Source organism: Dinoponera quadriceps, unplaced genomic scaffold (genome assembly GCF_001313825.1).
Source record: "Dinoponera quadriceps isolate SergipeBrazil2010 unplaced genomic scaffold, ASM131382v1 scaffold3595, whole genome shotgun sequence".
Classification (NCBI taxonomy): domain Eukaryota; kingdom Metazoa; phylum Arthropoda; class Insecta; order Hymenoptera; family Formicidae; genus Dinoponera; species Dinoponera quadriceps.
In genome coordinates, this window is record NW_014558075.1 from 94,341 (window position 1) to 117,691 (window position 23,351).

The following is a 23,351-nucleotide window of genomic DNA, read 5'->3' on the forward strand; positions in this document are numbered from 1 at the left end:
AAAAACATATATATCATACATATAACGATGTTTCAATTTCGTTAGCCTTTCACTGTTAACTAAATCTTGTAGTTCAAATTCCTACTTCAAATTGTCGATCCATTTCGGTTTTCATTCAATTTGGCCCTGAATTGCAGTTTACGCATTAAAATTCGTAAATTTGAAATTGGCTTTTCTCACTCGCTTCTCTTTTGACGTACAAATGTCGATCCAAATCCCTACATTAATCGAGAAATATCTAATTAGACAAACTGCGTTCGGTTTTATAAATGGGTTTTACAGATGATTGTTCTAAGAAAGTCGTTTCATTAGCTAGGTATTATCTTAAGATAATCTCAAGAGCAAACTGATGTCTTCGATTTGTAAAATCGAACACAACTACAGAAGCGACAATCAATGAATGAGTACTCACGACTGAAGTTGAGATTAATGGAAGCGGCGACCTCGCCCATCTTATTCTTCGCCTTGACCTTATAGAGGCCGGCGTCGGTCTCAATGACGTCGTCGAGCTCAAGCACCACCAGGAACTTGTTGGTCCCGACGCTCTGCATCTTGAAGTTGGTTCTATCATCCTGGCTGAGCTCGGTCTCGCCGCGGAACCAGGCGATCTCGGGCTTCGGCGAGCTCACTAGCTGACATTCGAATATCAGCCGGTTGCCGTCGTCTTCCTGCCGCAGCTGCGGCTTTTGGGTAAAGCTGGGCGCGAAGTCGTCGGCGACCCCCATTGTGGAGGCACGCCTTCGCACCTGTCTCTACGCCGACGACGAAACTGCCGTTCGTGCAATCGCAGGGAAGAGAGAAATCTGTCCCCCCGACCTTCACCTGCTCGTCGGTTCAAACAGCGCCGACCCGCGGCACCATCCAACCTGTTTTCACCGCGGCTCCTTCCTCAGCCCGACGTCCACCGTCGCCAATGATTATCCCCGTAGAATTCTTCTGGGAATACTAAAAATGAAAAAGAAAAAAAATACGACGAATTATAATATGACGAATGTCAAAAATAAAAGAAAACTGTGTCATTTGTTGTCTCGTTTTTACACGGAGAAAAATCATTTTACCGTTGTAGCGAAACGACGTCGTTGCTACTGCATTTTCGTTGCGACAGCAATAAAATTTAATTGACATAACCAAATTAATAAAATATTCGTAGTTAGAACAGAAACAGTTTTCCCAGAATATTGCCAGACTAGAAAATATTCTGCTGAATGAATTTGTCCTTAGGACATGTTAATTTGCTGTTGGAACGAAATATTATTTTTCTACATTTTACTAATTTGTTTATATAAAAAATTAATTTATAGATTCAGCAAAATAATCCAGCGAATGGTAATTAATATTCTTAATAAGCTGTTTTGCTATCTATATAGTAACTGAATTGTGTTGTGATAGCATAAAATTTGCTGTGCCAGCAAATTATTTTTTCTGTGTAATGTTTAGAGTTCAAAATTCGCCGAGACAATGATCACGTATTGTCCAGAAAAATAACGTACGAGAATTTTTAATTAACCCTTTGGCTGCCAGCAGGCTGATTTTTCGTATACGCGGCACGTATGCGAGAACTGCCACGGGCCGATGCATCGGCTCCGTATGTTTACATATTAAATCCTGCCCTGGCAGTCTTCTCGTATACCGCGTAGATGGACCTAGCAGTAAGAGGGTTAACATATCAATTTTAAGTCACGTTAAATAAATATCTTTTTTCTTCACGATACCAAAAATAAATATGAAAAAGCATCTTTTTTCAGAAAGGAAAAATTTAAATATTAGGCAGTTTTAATGATTTATAATCAAGAGAAGTTTTTTTATTATAGGACTTATAAAAGTCTGTGCACAAGAATTAGTGCAATGCAAATATAGTGCAATGAAGAAAGATTATGAAATAGATGGAACAATTTAATACCTAATTTATAATATCCCAAAATTTACCAAATTTAAAGGTAAATTTAAGATATTATAAATTAGCACTAGCATAAAAAAATTAAATTGTTCCATCTATCTCATAATCTTTCTTCATTGCATTGTAACACTTGTGCACAGACTTTTGTAAGTTTTATAATAAAAACATCTTTCTTTGCAAAAATACCTTTCTTTCTCTTTACATAAATATTTCGCGCGTTATTTTCAAAATTTCTCAAATTTCCAGATTTTCCCAATTTCGGGACTTTAATTTTTTCTGGACACCGGCGTCCCGATTGTATTGCCAGTCTCGTCAGAGACTATGGTTCAGTAAACCTTGGCAGCCTGAGACGTTGTCATCTGTAGTTGCCTCAACCATGACTATTTTTACGCGACTGCCTATACTTAGCCTTCTTTAGCGTTGCCTTGCACGACCGTGGCACCGCGGGACGAGGCTCCTACACGCGCTAGCTAGCGTTCATCCTGGAGGAGCGAAGCGTGTGCAACTCTGAGTCCTCGATCTTCTACTTATAATAATAAGATTACAGAACGCGATGAGAGGAGATCAGCCAGACGCACTTCGAGCTGCTCAGCCTCGCTCGAGATTCACATCTCAGATCGCACGAGCATAAGACACGAGTAAAGTCGCAAGGACGTCGAGGAGAGAACAATTAATAGCTTTATTTGTCTCCAAATTGATCATGCGCTTCTTTCAGCGTCGCAGCGAGATATTCGGCTTGGAATCAACGCCGACCTGGATGCTGAAATAATCAGTCTCGCCACGAAACAGGAGGAAACGAGGCGGTAGCCGAGTCGCGACAGCGAAAAAATCTCCGGAAATGATTTATCGCGCCGCGATAAATATCAAAATATGAGCGCTTACATAATCCGAGGAAGTGCGACCGTCATGCGTCATGTGTTTCCGCGGCAGGCTGAGCCGAACCTCGCGTCTTCTTGGCGTCCGGTGAGCCGCGAAGGCGCGCGCGGATTCCTCCGAAATAATAATACCGTCCGGTAAATAACGTTCGTACGTGCCGTACCGTTCCGCCGGTTTATCGCGTACACACGCGCGCCCGGTGGTATTTTGTCGAGCGTCTGTATATATTTTCAGAGCGTTTCCGGGGGCGGCAAAGGTAAGCTTTCCGAGAACCACGTTATTTGACGGAGCAACCATACCGTTGCGATCGTGTTTCTCGAAATTATTCTTTCGTGAAATGAGAGAGAGAGAAACTTCATAAAAAATTTATACTTTGGCTGCAATCACTTTTCCCTAGGAGCATGAAGAATGAAGAGTTCCCACATTTTCCCAGTGTTCAGAAAGTTCCGTAGTCGCCAATGTATCTACGTGAAACTTTTCACTTTTCCGCTCTTATAAAGAAGTTACGCGATCGCCAGCGAAATTTATCCACCGTTGTCGCTAGGCGAGCGCGAAACAACCGCGGCTACAGTTATTCGTCACTGCGGCATTACGCATAAATATTAATAATAACAACCGCACGTGCGACACGCCGCCACGGCGTCAGCGGGGAAAAGCTCGCGCGCGAAAATCGATGAGACGCTCCGCGCGCGCGATCCAAGATGTGAATCGCGAGAATTATTTTCGCGCCCTGGTCTAATAATAATTCCGCGTAACGAGATGCTCGGCATGCTCGCTCGCTCGCTCGTGCGAATGAGCGATGTGCCTGCTTTTCCTCAAGCGCTGCCGTCGAAAGGACCTCGTAATTTACGAGGGGCCCCCGCAGGGGGGCCTATTTTCGGCGGGCGGGACCGCACGCCACCCTCGCAGCCGAATGACAAATCATTAGCGGCCATATTAGCCGGTGGGTTTCCACGGAAACCACGAGCATATTTTCCGCGCGAGCCCAAGGCCGCGCCGCGACGGGGGTGACGTAAGGCCACTATTATTAATGCGGCTCTTGGCTCGGAAATAGATGGGCCAGTTATCTTGGTAATCGGTTATTATGTTTGGCATCTAACCGTGGAAGCGTGTACATTTGGGTCGCGATACAAGCTGTCGGATGTAATATGTTCGAGCGTCCGGACAATCGTGCCTTTCAGACCGGAGGCGTCGCCGACGCCCGCGAGTGCCAGAAGTGTCGATTCGCTTAGACGATCGCCAGCTACGCGACGACCGGGTGACTTTCACGTCACGATATATCCTGACGTCACGTGAACTGACGCAAGTGACGGTGACAAGGGTCGTTGTTCCCTCGTGTGATGTCGTGTGATTTTTCTCGATAATGTGCAGCAAACGCTTCGGTGTTTCGATCGATATGAATTCCCGAGTCCAAATTTGGATCCTACGTTAAGTCTACTTAATCTTATATTTAGTCTTCAAGTGGAGATAAATAATTTCTTATTATATATCCTTATGTGAAATCTGTTAGTGCTCCTTTAATATTACAAGGGAAATTTAGACCTCCTGAAAAGAAATTAAAAATTCTACATTAAGTAATGCAAAGGAAAAAACGAAAATAACTTGTCATTTGCATCAAAGAAGCACAATAGAAGACCTTTGAACATTTAATATAGAGGTAAAATTTCGACTTGGATTCGTCACGTCTGAAATTTACCGATGAATGATATTAATATTAGCAATCCTTGCATTAATCGTTAGTCTCGCACTAACAATATTACCCGTTTTAATTCAGCGAAATCTATCTAATTTCGAACTATTTAAACGCACGTAAAAATAATCCTACTATAATAATCGAACTTCATGACTTATTTTCCAATATACAGTTGAGAGAGACAAAAATAATTCCACGGCAATCTTATGAATAACTTCGTGAAAGAAAAGATAATATTTTAATTTTACGCGAGCTCACACGATCATTATGTGTGAGCTAAATTTCGCTAACGGTCTAAATTTCCCTTGTAATTTTTAATTATCTCGCAAATGAAGTAAAGATAACGCGCACTAGACCCGATCAAAAGACAGCATGGATGCCCGAACAATTGTCTAAGGAAGTGTGAATCGGTCTCGCGTAACGTACGCTGAAAAACTACTTGCCAAGTGCAAGGATAAACGTCAGAATGACACGATATCACTGTGGCGATGTAAGAGCCGCGTAATTGGTCGCTTGCCATCGTTCAAGCCGCAATTGTGAAACAAATTGTCCGATTGTGTCAGCTCCAGCCAGGCGATGGAAATACGATACGCCTGGCTGGTAACTCATGCCATCCCGAAAAATGCCAGGTAAACAGGCCGCAACGTTTAAAAAGATACAAATTCAAGAGAAATTTTCGAATGTAAGTTAACGACGATCTTAATTTTAAGAGTCAGCTCAAGATAGACTCCATTAAAATTTATAAGAACCATTTTTCCAGATTTCCAGAATGAATCGCGCATTCATATATATCATTCCGATAATATTGTATCCTTAATATAATGATGCATCTTCGTTTTTTGGGAATTAACACGCCAATAATTCGAGAAAATTTACATTTTACGTTTAAAAACTCAATACTTTACCCTTCATTGATTCGTCCCGAGCCATTTCTCTCACAAAAGAAGCTTCGGAGGCGGTCTGCTTTGATTTTCAATTGTGGCAGTAAAGAAGGGAAATTAATAATTAATTGCAAATGTAAATTTTAGGATATCACGATTCGAAACGTCAATTCGAGGGTGCGATATTAGCCGTCGACATAATTCCGGGCAATGGTTGACCCTTTTCAGACGAGACGGAACAGATGCGCGCGTGGACACCGACGGATCGACGAAACAGTGCACAAAACGGACGAACCGAGTATTACAACGTCATGGTAAGACTTGGCAAGCGGCGCCGCGTGCATTCCCGAGATTACTGCACTTCGTAATAGCCGTTCGCATTCCGCCATTCTCGCTCTCGTTGAATTTTCGCGCCACAGTTGTTATCCGACGACCAATCATCGGCGAAGGGAAACGGGTAAATATAAAAAATTCCGATCTAATGTGACGAAGTATCCGCGACATTGCACGTTCCGTTTCGTGAGATAAAACGCACTAACCGTCAATTATCGAGTAAATAACAATTAATCATCTCCCTTATTCCCTCGTATTATATATCACTTCAAATTCGCGGTGAGGTGAATTTGGAAAATTGTCAACGTCTCTTCATTATTGGCAAATTTACTTTCAGTTGCTTTAACGCTACGCGGGTTTGCGAAAATTTTAGTTGGCTTCTGTCTCGTTGGATCTTTCTTAAATCTAAACAAGATAAATAATTGAAGAGATGCGTTAAGCTTAAGCGGTGGCTGCAAAATATATCGAGGCGAAATTAAAAATCGTAGACTCTCTCGGGGTTTGTGACTTTACGGATTGCGAGGTCCTTGCTCATTGTCAAAGATACTCTCTTGACAGCAAGGCGCCGCTTGTGCCAAGCGAACAAGAAAATGGCAGAAGATCAAAAGAGGATCCTTTAAAGATTGCATCGTCGCGTTAAACGATACAATACTAATTTCTGAATGACACCAACTTACGAAGACACTTTGCAAAGAAAGAGAAAAAGAGAGGGAGAGAGAAAGAGAGAGAGAGAAAAGAAGAGGGAAGAGCGAAATGTCAAAAAATGTACTATTTAAATCCTTGAACGGGCGCGGATTGTATATGAGAGACATTGTCGGCATCCAACTGACCTGATATTTTTGCTGGCTATATAGAAAGCATTGCTTCACTTTGGCATAATTCTGCCAGCTATTTGTGATACAATGCATATTTGATGACACTGTGACCTAATAATAAGTAGCGCATTGCTATCAGGCATTAACGTCGATTAAAACGCATTCGCAAGTAACGGGCGAATAATTTTGCGCATCAGATAAATGTACATTAATGCGCGCGTGCACTTTATTCAATATAACAAACATTTTATATTTTACAAAATAGCGCGCATAATGTGAGCGGTATGTTACGGGAGAACGTGATTCGCCTTCACGTAACATTTGCGCGTGACGACGGCCAAAATGTCGAGGTCTGCAAAAGGTAAAATACGGTGATAATTATGTCTGCTGTTGTTATTAACGGTTCGAAGAGCAAATAAACGACAGAAGCTGAAACAGAGGAGCAACAGATGGGGACGTAAACCAAGAATAGGATAATAAAAAAGATTTCTTTGGATTTAAGAAAATTTTCATTGAAACAAATTTATCTTTTGAAATAGAGCAAACAAGGAAATATTTGATTAAACAAACAGGATTGTTTAGTTTTGCTAACGATAAATATCTTTATGTCAAATAACATATTTTTTTAAATATTTACATTCAAGCGTTACAGTGGTTATCACAAATAATTCGGTGCACAGTTCTGTCTCCCTTTAAAGTGTCACGATAGGGATAGATAAACATCCGCTGTATCTGACAATGAACCGGTATTATCAGAAAGGCGTAATTACCTCTGGCAGAGCTCGGGACCACGCGAAACAGTTTCCTTTCTCCACCGTCGTGAATTTACGAGCCAACGCTCGCCCGTACGACCGTCGTCCTGAAGTATGGCGTGCACACGCGCGTGCGGGACAATCGAGTCGAGACATTGCGAAACGATACGACGCATTTCGATTTTTATATTCGCGGCGAAGTGTTTGCGCACGTTTATAGGATCCCGAATGAACGACGGCTGTCTTTCGATAAAATTCACCGTTTTACAACTGCATTTCGACCGTCACGATCATCACTTATTTTAACCAATTTAATCACGACCGACGCGGCACACCTACTCACCCCTAGCGATTACGTGGAATGAGTAATTTCAAAGATATATAACAATTCGCACAGCATACCTCATCACGAGGGAGTGATTCACGTCTCAAATGATGTGCAATCCCTCAAGAAGTCCTAACCATGGGAGGAAGGGGTACTTTAATTACATACGATGACAGAAAACGAAATGCTACATTCAAGCAAATATTCGCTAACAAGCATTGGAGTAATTATTTTGCTTGGATTAAGTAAATATTACTTGAATAGTTGAAAGAAGAAAAATGCCACATTCAAGTAACATTTCTTTAATTCAAATAAAATAATTATCCCAATATTCCTCAGCAAGTATTTACTTGAATTTTTTTTACATTTTTCCTTTCAATGTATGAATACACAAATGACAGTTGCTAAAAAAAAAAAAAGCCGAATAAAAATATTTACAATATTACTATCGTTATTACAATATTGTTGTTTTGTCACACTATGTATTTCCGTTAAAACTATTCCAGCTATGATCTAACTTGAATAACATACATCTGACGGTCTAACTCATATTTTCAATCATCATCATCGATCATATCTTTTGTTATTGCTCAAGTGGCATGCCATTAATTAAGAAAAAGTTGAATTGTAATATATTTTCATTCAAGCTATAGATTTTCTAATCGAGAAGTGCAGATTCAAAAGCAGCCTCCTCGCGATCGTAACATCACTCAAAGAAGTCCTGTCACATGACAATGATTCATCTCTCGCCGAGTTTGGAACCGCAAAAGTCTGCCTCATTCATTCTCTCTCTCCCTCTCCTCTTGGGGGGTTTATAATTATTAGTCGAGCGACGCACGATCGCGGCCGCGCTCTTCGCTGTCTATACCACTGGCCGCGTTACTTGCGTCGCACCGTCTATTTTCGCCGACTGACTCAAACAAGTCGGCGGCACTAAAATCACCGATCGACGCCCCGATCTATACGCGATAAAACCGCGAGAAAGCGCTCACGAGCGCGCGCGTCGTTGTAAACAAGCACATTCGACTTTTTGGCAGGGCGTTGCAGAACGTCCGGTCACGGAAACCAAGAAAGTTATGTAAAATATCGCGGCGCTGAAAACCCTCGCAAGCTTAGCGAGTCCCCGTAATAACAACGTGATATATTACCCATGCATTGTGAATATAAAATCCGACTGTCCGTCCCACGACAACGTGTACAAATAAATAAATAAATAACAAAAGATTAGGATAAGTAACGGAATATCTGGTCGAGGACGAAAAATCGAGGCAAATTCCAAAACACGGGTATCGAACGCGGTAGCGATGTGAGGCAACTGCTCGCGAAACTTTCGTCGATGACGCGCTGCACCACATGCCGCTATGGCTATACTCGGGCGAATAATTTGTGTTTATGAGTACAACATAATAATACTCGGGACCTCCTAATAGAACTCACCGGCAGGTATTGTTTAAGCCTGAAACAAATTCGACTATAGATAACCTTGTTCCACGATGTTGTAACAAAGCGAGGGTCAAGAACACGAGATGTTTTCTAGGCCGGGCTTTTGTTATTAGTTAGCCAGATTAGCCTTGAACGACACAGTCGAGTGGATGAAATGGGGTTACCGATCTGAAAGAGAGAGAGAGGGGGATTCCAATATAGCGGGCGATTGGCACATCGAGCTTCGATAATTGAGCGGTTCGTCGATACGATGACACGTCACACGACTGTGGCGAAAAAAATCCGTACTCTTCACGGTCATTGTAGCGCGATTAAGATTCAAGATTCAATAATAACGGTGAGCGATCTCTCGAGTATTTATCAGAAGCATCATTGACACGGATTAATTGCGCGCAAGGAGAAGTGTGACAAATCTATCGGCTCAAATCACTGTCGACAATGACAAACAATGCCAAGAATAATATATTAGTCACTTCATACTGAACGCGATTGAGTCTCATGATCAACAGGTGAAACGCTGGGTCGACATTTGGCCGACAATGCGTCTAAAAATACACCAATATATATGCAAGAAAGCATATATCGATCACGGTAATATATATTAAGTGAATATTAAAAGAATAGTGATTAATTGGTTTAAATTTGACATCGAACTCATCAACGTATATGTACTCAGATAAGCGTTTCGCAACTAGAACAAAATCAGCTGTTTTACTAGAAAATTTTAGAAAATTTGCAAGATGTTTAGAATAATCAGGAAGTTGTGAACCTCGAAGAACCCAAAAATTAATTAAATCTATTTATGGACCCTATCATAAAATTATGGAGCAACATCGTGTTCCATCGTATAATGGCTTCATTAAATCTTAATAAAATTCAATTAATTCTCTGTCAAATGTCTTATTTCTCTAAGAATTGTATTAATAGTCATTATTTGAAATGCCTCGGGTGAGATATTCAGAATTAAATTTAGAGTTAAATGTTTTTCAGCTAAATTGCGATTACAAATATAATGTCATATATATTATATAATTCAAATAAAAAACTCAAATTTAACTCTATATTCAAATCTAAATATCTGACATAGGACTAGTTTCAAATAATGACTATCGATAAACAGAAGAAAAGATTTCTTTGGATTTAATAAAATTTTAATTGAAACAAATTTATCTTTTGGAATAGAGCAAACAAACGAATGTNTGGAATAGAGCAAACAAATAAATTGTTTGATTAAACAAACAGGATTGTTTAGTTTTGCTAACAATATCTTTATGTCAAATAACATATTTTTTAAATATTTACATTCAAGCGTTACAATGGTTATCACAAATAATAAATTATTTTAAAGAAGTAACACTATATCAGAAAAATATGAAAAAACTTTCTTTCGTTTCAGTGGAACAATATTTAATATGTTAAATAAATTTTTGTTATTAATAATAAAATATTATTTCTTCTAAATAATATTGTTTTTTTATCAAATAACATGATTTTTTCCAGTAAAACAATATCTTCATTCAAGCAAAATGATATTTGATATTAAATTATTATTATCATTATTATTATATAGTTATTTATATTAAACAAAACCAAGTAAAACAAATACGTATACTAAATCCAAAGAAACCCTTTTCTCTATATATAAACCTAAAATATTTGGTATAAAAAATAATCGAAAATTGAGAAAATTAATAACTCATCTTCGTATCTCACATTTAAACTAAATTTTTGATTCACCTAACAAAAAAAATTAGCATTCAACGTGATCGCGAGTTAATAATCTCATGGAGCCATTTAATTACACATGCCTGCCTCACGCGCAGAAACACTTCAAAAATATACCTCAAAAATACGTCGGCTCCGCCGACGGAACTCGACTCAATATCGATCGGATAGTGTGATCGGAATTTTCTGGATTTCTCCGTAGCACGCGTGTTTCAATTTATATATTTTTCGCCCTCTCTCTCTCTCTCTCTCTCTCTCTCATCCAACCATCTTCCCCGGATTCGTCGAATCTCATGGAACTCGCAGTATGCGGGATATTTTTAAATCGGTCGAGAGCATTCTGGGGTTTTCACCGGTCGCAATCGGTGGGGAGAACTGTACAGCTCGACCACGGCGGCAAGAATTATTCGCGCAATCGTCGTCGGCGATGACGACTCGATTTCGTCGCCAGATTCGCGACACAGGCGGAACCGTGGATTCTATCGAGATCATTTCGTGACAATTGGGATAAACGCGCGACTGCAATATTTCTCAACGACAAAATTAATAATAGACGTTTCCCGATCATTTCCAATGGCAATGCGATTTTATAATCGTTTGTAATATCGCCGTATTAGAAAAGAGTGTTACGGGATGTCTTAATTACTTTAATATCGCGATAATCCTGCCTTGTCCTGAACGTTTTAGTATTTGCGAAAAAATGCGTTATTCCTACATAATTTATTGTGCTCCAGTTTGCACGAGTGTCGTAACCCGAATATAGATTTAATCATGACAATATCATGACGATGATGTTTCCAGATGCAACTGCCAGCCAATAAATATCAAATATTTATTGCAACGAATATATAACAAGAAAAAAATGCCAAAGAGAAGACGAGCTAATAAATTTCAAGAACTGTGTCGACACGTGTAATGTAATAACAATAAATCCAAACACTTGTCGTGTATTAATAAGATGCCGCGTACTAATATCGCAAGAGAAAGCGCATGCTGTCACTTTGAGCGAACAGGTCGCAGGAAATGGGATAAATCCGGCCTATTAATGCACCTCCCAGAATTGATGCGACACACGCAGTTGTAATTCGCACGGGCGTGCGAGAGATCGAGGAAGAGGAGCCAAGGCGAGTGCGCGCTAGCAAATGACGCGTTAGACAAAGTGTTGGACGGCAGCGTGACGCGACGACGGATGGAACAACGGGCGACGCGACGCGATGGCGAGATGAGCGAAAAGATGGTCGGAACGACGAACCGCTGCTCCTCACGTTACGCCCTCCTAAAAATAAATGGACTCCGAGCCTAGATACCTAGATAGTAGTCTACGAATAGTCGTCGCGACGAAACTCGTGGCGATTAGTCACGTGAAATACGTCGAGCGAGAGCTGTGCTCGTCTGGATCGAGAACTTATCGAAGGAGTGAATCTCGGCGATCGAGATATGGAGTTCCGTCGCGAATCGCGCGACTTTCAATGGCTAAAATTAAACGAGAACGCGAATGACTTGCAGGAAAATGATCGAGGACGCGGTAGAGTTTACGAAAGTAAAGTTCGCCGAAGACAACGATGAAGCGCTAGAAGAAGACTACGGGCGCTCGGTCGGGAGACTGGTAGAACCTGAAGAAGAGGCGACGTTCTACGCCCGTTCCCATAACTTTCATCTCACCTCGCGAAATGGCATCATTATCCCCATCACAGATTATGAAATGACTACGAAGTAATCACACTGTCTTTAATACTCGGACTAACTTGGAGTCGCAATTCACTTGGAAAAATCACCGTTCATCCCGAAATGACACAAGTCAGGCTATCGCGCGATCACGATAGATTCGTAGGTAGAACAATTTCTAAAAGACCTCTTAAAAACGTCTCTGAAAGACATCTGAAAAAATAGAACGATTTTTAGATGTCTTTAAGATATCTTTCAGATATTCGTTCTGGGTTGTCTTGTTCTCGCGATTTACATACCTAACGTTGCTTAAAAATTTATAATGTGACTAAAACTTGTAAAGTGTAGAAAATTTGTAACGAAGGTTCATATTGAAAGTAGGAGTTTGCGGGATAGATGAATCTCGAGACATCCTCATATTTCTATAAAATACGAAGGGTCTACATATAAAAATGCACACGGCGCGATAATCATTGATTACCATCACTTGTTTTTATAGTCGCGATCTCTCTTTCCGACCACGCAGTCTTTACATTCATTCGTCACCCGACGCATCTGTTCCCGCGGACACACCTATTTGATTATATAATCAGGGGGAAAATTCTCATCGAATCGTTTTGAGGTGTCGCAAAATATCGTGGGAAATCTCTCCAAAGTTACCTTCGAAGAGTCAAGAGAAAGGATATAGGTGGATACAGATGGTATGTGACTTTTATGTTGCTCTGAGATTAAAACGGTGTCTGGTCGAATCGGTTAAGTCAATTTTATTACGTGTGAATACTGGCTAGTATCTTGTTTGAAGAGACAACCGACGTTCGTGAAAAATTGAAAGAACCCGGAGAAGAAGCTACTCTGCTCTTGTACTTGTACCTACAGCTTTCATTCCAAACATCAGTTGCTCGCGAGTCATTAAACGGAGTGACAATCATCTTTGGGACGATAATCGATCTACAAGGATGAGAGACATCGACGATGTCGAGGGAACATGACATACCTCCTTAATCCACTTGTCCCTTCACCTACCGTGACGAGTCACTCGCGTGGGCGAGCGTGCGCGAAACCGAGATAGTCCGTCACTTGTTACACACTTCGGCACTGATCCACACGCGATCATTAGGCGATTATTAAGGTGAAGAGTGGGAGAGAGGAGGAGAGGAGTTCGGACACTCGAAGGGCATGGAGAAAGCCGCACTGAGACACGCATCGCGTCCGGTAGTCCTCGCGCACGCTGCCCTCGCCTCAGCCGCGTTATCCGGCGCATCATCGTGAGAGACTTACTTGAAGAATAGGTCGCGTCTCCGGCTATCCAGGAGCGGAGGATGAGCGTTTTCCCCGACGCCGTCCGTGCGAGCCGAGAAACCCGGCACCTGGCGGAGAGTTCTCTCGGCAGTTCCGCGCGACAACGGTCAGCAGCCGCTTGGGATCACTTCTCACCGGAGCCCAAGAGGCGGACTACGAGAGGTGCACACACTCGGCTCAGTTGACCCGACTCGGAATCTACGGGCTCGCGCGAGATGGCCGAAATGAAAACGGGGGAAGTTGCGAAAAACTGAGATTCGGTCGTCGTCTTCTTCGTCTAGGTCGTCGTCACTCTGTGTGGTCGTCGCTCTCGTCACTCTCTTTCTTCTTCCTTCGTCGTTGTCTTCTTCCTCTTCTTCCCCGTCAATCCGAGTCTCTTGTCCCCTACTCTCTTTCTCCTTTCTTGCACGGAGTGTCTCTATTGGCCGTCCCAATCGCCGGGGCCCCGCGCGCCAACTAAACGCGCGAAGTATCGCCGCGCTGGATCGAGGTTGAAGTCTACCCACCACCGCGAGACCGCCACCACCACCACCACCGCGACCTGATCGCCGAAATACTATTCTCTCTCTCTCCATCCTTCCCTCCCTCTTTACCTCTTTCTCACTCTCTCTCTCTATCCTTTTCTGTGTTCCTTCCACCTTACTTCCACTGACGCAGAGTCACGCACCTACGCGAGCGCCGCCCCGACCTCGACGTCGCCGACCATCCCCGTCGTGCGAGGCCACGTCCGATAAGTGATAACGACGCGACCAGGTGAGACACTACCACCACATCATTAGTACCGGGTTTCCCACGTGAATAGTGGCGTTTCCTAATGAATAGCTGCTTTACTGCGGCCGAAACGCTGCTGCAATATTACGATGGTTGGCTCATCTTCAAGCATGATTTGAAGAGATTGAACAGTGGCAGTCACAAATGCCAGGTTATTTGTCATGTTACGAAAGCTTTTCTCTTTCACGGATGTGTCAACAATATACCAAATGCGCCCCCTGTTCCCTCGGAATTCTCTTTCTCTCTCTCTCTCTCTCTCTCTCTCCTGTCTGTTTTTCTTCGCGAGTGATTAGATAATACTTTCACAAATAAACAGTGAATTTAACGAATAAGTGTAAAATTTGAAATACATCTGTGTCATGATGCAAAGTTCTTTTCCCATTCGGCTAACACTTGACTCGATCATCACATGACATATATATAAATAGATTAGAGGCTTGCAAAAGTTCGCCGGATTGTTAGTCATATTTCTATTATTAACAGGAACGAGAAAAACGGAGCACACACATACACACACATACACACTCTCTCTCTCTCTCTCTCTCTCTCTCTTTATCTCTAAATTTCTTCGAGTCAAGTTCCCACTCGAAAGGTGGAGTGACGATCGACTTTTCACTCATACGGAACGAGTTCCTCACTTGAAATCGTCAAGTGAATATTTTTATTTAAAATTGTAATGAATATATTTAATATATATTCCATCGTCGTAGGAATAAATTCATTCTAATTTAATCCACTCTAAGTTTCCATTAAACAAACTCTTCCACTCTTGTAATTCCAAGTGGCAGTGTGTGTTTTCATTGTCACCTTGAGTAAATTTTCACTCGTGAGTGAGACGTTATTCCAAGAAATCTAGCACATGTCATATTCAACCAAAGCATATCATCATCATCGTTATCCAGTACCTTCTGCCATCTTTCAGGCAATTTCCTGATTCTGTGTCTGTAAAATGACTCATGTTTTAACTTAATAAAATAACAATGATCAGAACTTTTACAAGATCGCCCACTCCTTAATTTCACTGAGACATTCTGTGACAAATGTCCGGGCTTAATTTTCCGTCGGGAAAAATATCGAGGATTAACGATTAATCGGCGTCTCACGATCAAAACAACCCGTCTGTTGTTCATTGCGATTATAATATATTCGATGAATAGTGGAACATGTTCTTCATAAAGATAGACACGAGAAATACTTTACATCCTTCTGAACTAAAATCCTCTATATTTATCTATCGCAATTCAAGATACGATTCATTACAATACCATGCATTGATACAGTGATATTGGCGCATTACCCAAGGTTAGAGCATGGCGATTTGCAACTAACGGTTGACAGATGTCCACACCCAGTACAGGCTACGGAAAAACATTTATTATAACAACTTTTTTCGTAATTTGCTGTGAATACTATCGAAACTCGTTGGCATTCTTATATAGTGCATCATTACACAATAAAGTTTGCTTTTATGATAAAATTTGAAAATAATAGGAATGTAACGCTATTACAGCGTTACGTCCTGAGTTCCTCGGGAACTACGAATTTCTTTTCTTATATATATAATTGGGAGGCAGACGAACGTCGGGCAAGCATTATCATGAAAGGGATAAGATGTTGTTAAACTGTGTCTGCGTAATAGTGTGCACAGTTATACGTAATAAGATTTCAATTTTTTTGGTGGACATATATATTCCCGCAAAAAGTTAATTATAATAATTCATAATTCATAAAGTAGGACAACATCCCAAAAAATCACAATCCTTACAAATGAATATCGGGGCAATCTCTCGAAATATTGAAAGAAAATGAAGTTTTCTCGCAAAGTTATAGCTTCTTCTAATATTTTGAGAGATTGCCCCGATATTCATTTGTAAGGATTGTGACTTTTTGGGATAATTGCATATTTCCGATATTTCGGGAAAGTTATATTTTGGGAAATTGCCCCAATATTCAGTTTTCAGGCTTGTGACTTTTCGAAATGTCATGCCATTTTTCACATTTCGGGATTTTGATTTTTCAAGATTATGCATGTCTATCAATTTTTCTTACATCGAAGATCAATTTTGTGCTCAAGACGATATAATCAAAATCGCTCGTAAATGCTCGAGATTATTTATATATCGAATCTTGTATATTTCTTTTTCGATATTGCGCTTGTGCACACGCGGCGCTTTACACCTAGCGGTTGTATTGACGCGGCTCGCGGTGTTATTGCACGTTCTATTTTTCGTCACTGGCATATTTGTCATATAGACGCGGCCGTCGGCAACACGAATCTAAAAATGAACCCGCGCTATCGACAGTAGACTAAATGACTGCCGAGAAGTCACCAGAATGGAATCCCTCACGTTGGCGTGCAAAAGTGATGAAATTTGACAACGCCGGGTGATACCGCGGCGCATTACACACGAAAACACCCTCTTCTCTCGTATCTGACAAAACATAAAAATAGGCCGCACATGTCGGTCGAGTCACCCCTCTTCGCGTCATCCCTCGTAGAGACACGTGCGAAAATCAACATGTAACAGATAGATGATGGGACCTCGTTCACGGTATTGCGAAACCGAAGCGCTTTTAGCCTGTCAACACCGTCATATTTAGTGGCGCAAATTATAAGCAACTTATTTCGGGAGCAAGCGAAAATTCGAACTCGTAATATGGAAATATGCTGCTTCAACCCGTCTCGTCTGAGCATTCGAAATTTGCACAGCATCGCCCACTTCTTAATTTCACTGAGACATTCTGTGACAAATGCCCGGGCTTAATTTTCCGTCGGGAAAAATATCGAGGATTAACGATTAATCGGCGTCTCACGATCAAAACAACCCGTCTGTTGTTCATTGCGAATGATCGTCAGTTTACTTTAGATGTTTAACTGAATGTAATTGTCACTCAGAGCACGAGGTCAAATAGAAACAACAGAACGAGCAAATAGGGTACACGCGATTATTCAAAATTCACGATCGACGTATATACAAGTTTTGTAGCAGATTTAAGAGAAACGGGATATTCATACCGTCCGCCAAAAATGCGCGCATGTGCGAGCACTTTATTATCGTATGAATTATATATGAACACGGACGGAAAGACACGCGTCGACTGCTTGTCTTCTTCGAGGGACAATTTTCTTATATTAAAAGAAAAAGAGAGAGAAAAAAGTGAAGCTAAAAGCTCTTAGATCCACAATTAAAACCCTCTAAGTCAAAGGCCTTTGAGAGCCGAGTGCTAACTAGTATTTGAACTAAAAAACGAGAGAAAGAGAGAAAGAGACATATAGAGCAACATATTTAGCGACAAATTTGGAACAACAATTTCTCCCGACGGAGTAGACAAGCAGACGTTATGGCAATAACTCAGCGCTAAGTAGCCGTGAGATGACTATGCATCCCGTACTTCCTCAAGCCATCCGTAAAGCGTTACAACGAGCCTCTTGAGCAACGATGTAATTAAGTTACCTGTCTTTCTCTTTGCGGCGCCATCAACCTTATCGTAGGACGGGAACAGAGCCATGTATCACCCCCGCTGACTGCATTAAACTTGATATATCGCGGTCTCGAAAAAGCCACGTCACGAAAAAATGCCTGTCTTAAGCTTGCCGTATAATTTAGACCGCGAAAGCGGCGCGGCGATCATTCCGTCTGTCAAAACATACCAACTATCGTTATTTATGAAGTCTTTTTTTACGGAGATCTTCCTAAGCGCACGCCGGAAATTATAAAAGAAGACCGCTTAAATTTAGAATCACAAATGTAGAATGGAATATGCGGTTTTTAATAAAGTAAACATTTTCAAATTTCGTTTCTTCGAATTGACAAGAATGACCAACGCGTGACGTTTTTGCAGCGTCTCTTGATCGATTTAATGATTTGATGCGCTCATGATATGCTATATGTGTTCTTCTAACAAGATAAAATATATAAAGTTTCTCGATCTGACATTCGGCGCTTCTCAAGCTTTCTGTTTCGAGACAATTCGTTGAAGAGTAGCGTATTATTAAGCAACAACACGTTTTGTGCTCATATGGAAAGTGTTAACACGTCATTCTTGTTAAGCAGCTCGCGTAAGATGGAGCACCTAAGAAGCAGAAGCAGGGGAAGAAGAATGAGAAGAGAGAAATCGCCAAGGGAGAAATCTCGCGGGAAGCGTCAAGATGCGAGTCTCTCTTGGTTCTGGCAAGCCGAGCACTTTTCTAAATATACACGATCACCCCTCACCGGCGAATCTATCTTTACGTATTAGAATCTATACCTAACGACTCGAACGTCTCGCTTTACCACACAGCCGAGTCGCCACACGACTTCGTCTAAAAATTAACCAGATGCTTCCAATAAAAATTAAGACGAGGAGAACTTCAAATGTCTGCGAAGACGTTACTTCGACGATAAACTGCACTGCAGCGGACCAACGTCTGACTTGATTCCTGACGCTTCAGCGACTAGTCAAGGTCGAAACGTCACAACGAGGTGATTTCATGTTTCTTCTGAATGAAATAATCTATCAAAAATTATCGTAATTTAAATAAAAAATAATTCAAATAATTTATCTAAATAAAATAATTTATCTAAATAAAATAATTTAAAACAAAGTATTATAAAATAAAATAATTTAAATGAAAATTAAGATAGAGATTGGCTGAGAGTTCGAATATCCTTAAATTGCTAAAACTATTATTTAAATTAACCCTTTCTGACCTGAATTTATTTTTGCAAGTGAAAAAAATTTTTCTTCCAATTTATTTTGTCTTTGGACACGGCAAGAGTTACAGTGAGGGAACTTAAAAGTTAGTGATTACAATTGGAATCAGCCGGGCAGAAAGGGTTAAACTAAATTGCAAGGGCTAAATTAAATTGTAAAAACTACCATCTAATTGCAGAAGCTAAAATAAATATAATAGAAACTACTACCTAAACTAAATTACAGGAGCTAAATTAAATAGCAAGAATTACTATTTAAACTAAATTGCAGAGATTAAACTAAATAATGGAAATTACCAGTTTAAACTGCAGAAACTACAAAAGCTACTACCACCGAGACGATATAAAACAGGATATCGCCAATGAGAGAAACGTTCCGAGAGAATTTACGAGCGACCGTTTCGACCACGAAAATAATCCGAAGGGGCACGAAAACGCACGTTCACACAAATTTCGTCGAAGTTGCAGTAACTTTGTTGCCAAATGGAACGCTAAAGCCGCCTTCGGCAATTTGTTTAAAATCGCTGCTCCGGGAGAACGAATACTCCGTCTCGGATGTGCTTCGTCTCATCGACGTATTTAATACCGACTTCGCGATGTTACCGCGAGCTGATTTACGATCGAAAATACAGAGCTCGCTAAAGAGAAATAAGCAGATCGACCAGACGGCGTAAATCGCGCCTTCGCAAAAGCGAGAAACTCTGAATGTCTACGTGAGTCGAGGCAGAAAAATGCCGAAGGGAAGACCTTGCTAATTAGCACGCGCGCGTCCGCATCAGTAACATCTCTCATTCCTCTACGAGCGCGTCCTAAATTCTTGCAGCACAGAAAAAAAGAAATAGGAAAATGTCTAAAAAAATTCGCACCGGTGTCATCAAAGCGAACTCCGGCGTCACGACGGGAACTTTCGATGTGAATCGCGCACGACGTTGATACAACGTGCATTCCCAGTTGAACCAAATAACACAAGCGTGACGAGCACAAGCAGAGCGTGGCCCTATTTTCACGCTTGTTTACATTCGACATGCTAAACTTCCAATAAACGTGCCATTAGCACTTCAAGATAATCACCTCGAGAGAAAGAGAGAGACAGTCGTTTCGGTTTCGAGAAATTTTTTATGGCCCCTACTAGACCCTCAAGTTCTCTCTCTCTCTCTCTCTCTCTCTCTCTGAGATTAAGTAAAACAAACTTGTATTTGCAAAAACTACAAAATCAAGAGATGAGAATTATACTTTGATGTAATGGAAAAGTACGAATTGCAGCTTGAAACGTTACAATTGAAAAAAGCATGTCAGTTAAGAAAATCGAATATAATGAATGTTTACTGGTATATGAAATGATAAATAGATTGCATCCAAATTATGTGTTCAATAAAATAGAACTAATGCAATCCAAAGATGCAGTACACACGAAATAAATATAAATGTAAAACTAGCAAAGAACAGGAAATATTATTATATGATGGATTTAAAATGTCTAACAATTTGCCGAATAAAGTAAAAAGACAACAAAGGTTGCAAAGTTTTAGGAACATGCTAGCACAATATATTAAGAGGAGAGTAGAGTATTTATTTATATCAGAGAGAAAGAGAAAAAACATGAAAATGTACAATAATTAATAAGAAACTGCACCAATGTTATTACATGCAATATGCAATATTGGGTTTTTTGTAAATACTATTGTAATGTAATTCCTGGTTAATAAATATCATCTATTAACACGTTCATTGCCAATCACGCGATATCGCGTGATGTGAGTTCTCACCAAACGGCCGATCACGCGTTATCGCGTAATAGATATTTAGAGTACATAAATCCTATGTACATAATAATAAAAGCATATAAATAATATATTAACTTATTTAAACTTATATTAACTTATTTAACTTAATAAAAACTAAATTTAAAAATTTAAAAAATACGAAATTCCAATATTCAGCTTGGCAATGAACGTGTTAATAATAATAATCATCATCATATCTCTCTCTCTCTCTCTCTCTATCTATCTATCTATCTATCTATCTATTTTTCTTCCTCTCTTCTAATCCGAAATTCTGCGAGACTGATCGATAAAATCAGATACTCAATGCCTATCAAAATTTCTGGACCGTGTGCAAATTTCGTCATCGCTCCGGGATCTTGATCGCAATGTCTCATTGATATTTTAATCGTTATTGGCGGTTGACAAAGTTGTTCCCGACGAAAGTCACCGCTGACATATGAGCGAAATTAAATTTGCGCTTCGATGTGCACACTATTTGCTTGCTGAAGATCCGCCGTTCGCGACCCTATGAGATTTTTTACGAGGAAATCGTTCCTGATTTCGACTTTACGTGCGCGTGCACTTGTTTGCTCTTTTATCACATTTCCCCGAGAGCGAGCGAGCAAGCGAGCGCGGATCCGAGTGGGCGAACGGCTCGAGTATATGGAACAACCGTTCTAAAGTTAGTCGCCGATTCGTTCTGGAAATAGATGTTATGAGTGCGAGGACAGGACAAGACACTGGCCTATTATATTTGTCGCGACTCCACCCGATTGCGATTCGAAAAGAATACTGGAATGTGCGGACTCGCTAGATTCACCGATTCGATCGATCGATCAATCGAACGCTACGCGACGTTATCTTCCTTCGTTCACGTGGTTCCGACGGAAACCGTATTTCGCACGAAGTGACTTATCGGTGAGATCACCGTGGATTGTTTTTCAAACAAGTCTGGCCAGAGCCTTCAATGAAATATCCATGCCTCGTGATGATATTTCGCGCGCTTGTTCTCGCGAAATAAACAATAAACCGATCTTTCGGCGTATCGGGGCTGTTTTAAGACTTCCCAATGATTCTCGAAAAAGTGCCGCGCACGAGGAAAAGTCCGAGGGAAAAAACGACGAGCCGGACACGGGGTTTGTTTCAGGAGATCTCGGTTTATCCAGATTTACAGGAAGCCGCGGATTTTCGAGCGAGAACGCAACCGACACTCGGGATGTCCGCCCATGAAGCGTTTTTACTATTTAGGAGAGCGCATAATGGTCCGAAGGACGTTAAAATCTCACGAGTTCTATCGTTGGTCGCGACAAATTAATTAGGCTAGATATTGTCAGAGATTCTGAATTATTTTCAAATTTCATAAATCCGAAAGGATTAAGTCGTGATCGAAGAATTAATAGCAAAATTCTACAAATGTTTTTCGAACCGAATGTTCAAAGTATCGCGCAAAACGGATAAATAATGAATGAGTTCGACAATTTCTCGGTTTGGACCTTATATTTCATAGAGATTCTCAATAAAAAAATAGATCTCACAGGGTGTACAATTATTGTATGCATTGTCATATTCGAAAGAGTAAATGGATGAAAAACGAAGATGGTGCTTTCCTGCGCATACGATATGCTTTCTTCACCCACTTATCATTTTCAGGTCTGTTAGATCAAACATCCTTGCGCGTATTAGTCTTCTCTAAAGAAATAGATTCACATAATATCCGTACGCTAAAAAACGAAATTTGGTTCTTATGACCATAATTTTTGTTTCCTTGAATCAAATCGCGTTTGATTGCTTGTTTTTCGATTGATGTAACCAAACTGATTTTTCAGTGTAACTCTGTAAAGACAATGTTCACAGTAATGTCCCCTTCAATTAATTATCAAGCATGTTAATAAAATAATTTGAAATATAGAAAAATGTTAACGATACACATTTAATTACAATAAAAAAATTATTCTTCTAATAAGCGACTTTTTTTGATTCCCACGAAGATCCCTTGAAGACTTCAGGAGAGAAACCCAGAGCAAGAGGTAAGTAGCAGTAACGTCGCGCCGATTTCTACGATTCCCACGAAATCCGGCAGATAGGACGTAAAATTCCGAAATTGCTGGTGGTCTTCCAGGTGGCGAGAATCGCGACAGCGAGACATCGTCGCGGGCGAACGGATGTTCTCGCTCGTGAAATTGAAGACACGCTCGATATCGGGAATGGAGACGATCGGCACGATTCCAGAAAGTCGGCAATCCCCGATAATCTCGAAATAACGCTTCTCTCTAGTTCTCTTTCTTTCTGTCGGGTTTCCGTTCGCTCCTCGTCTACCTCACTCACGGAACAAGCATCGGTATTTTTGGTGCCGGCGCGAGGGAGACGAGGAGAGAGAGAGAGAGGGGGGGTAGGGGAGCGGAGGGGGGAGAAAAGACGA

General features: G+C 40.8%; 1 protein-coding gene across 1 annotated transcript in view; it reads right to left on the reverse strand.

The window, feature by feature from the left end:
* LOC106749619 (twitchin-like) overlaps positions 1-14,178 on the reverse strand; it is a 108,489-nt gene extending 94,311 nt beyond the window's left edge. Inside the window, 2 exon segments of the mRNA XM_014629266.1 lie at positions 413-945; positions 13,684-14,178. Of these exon segments, the coding sequence (XP_014484752.1) occupies positions 413-725 (313 nt within the window). The 5' untranslated portion in view covers positions 726-945; positions 13,684-14,178.
* Positions 14,179-23,351: the final 9,173 nt, after the last annotated feature.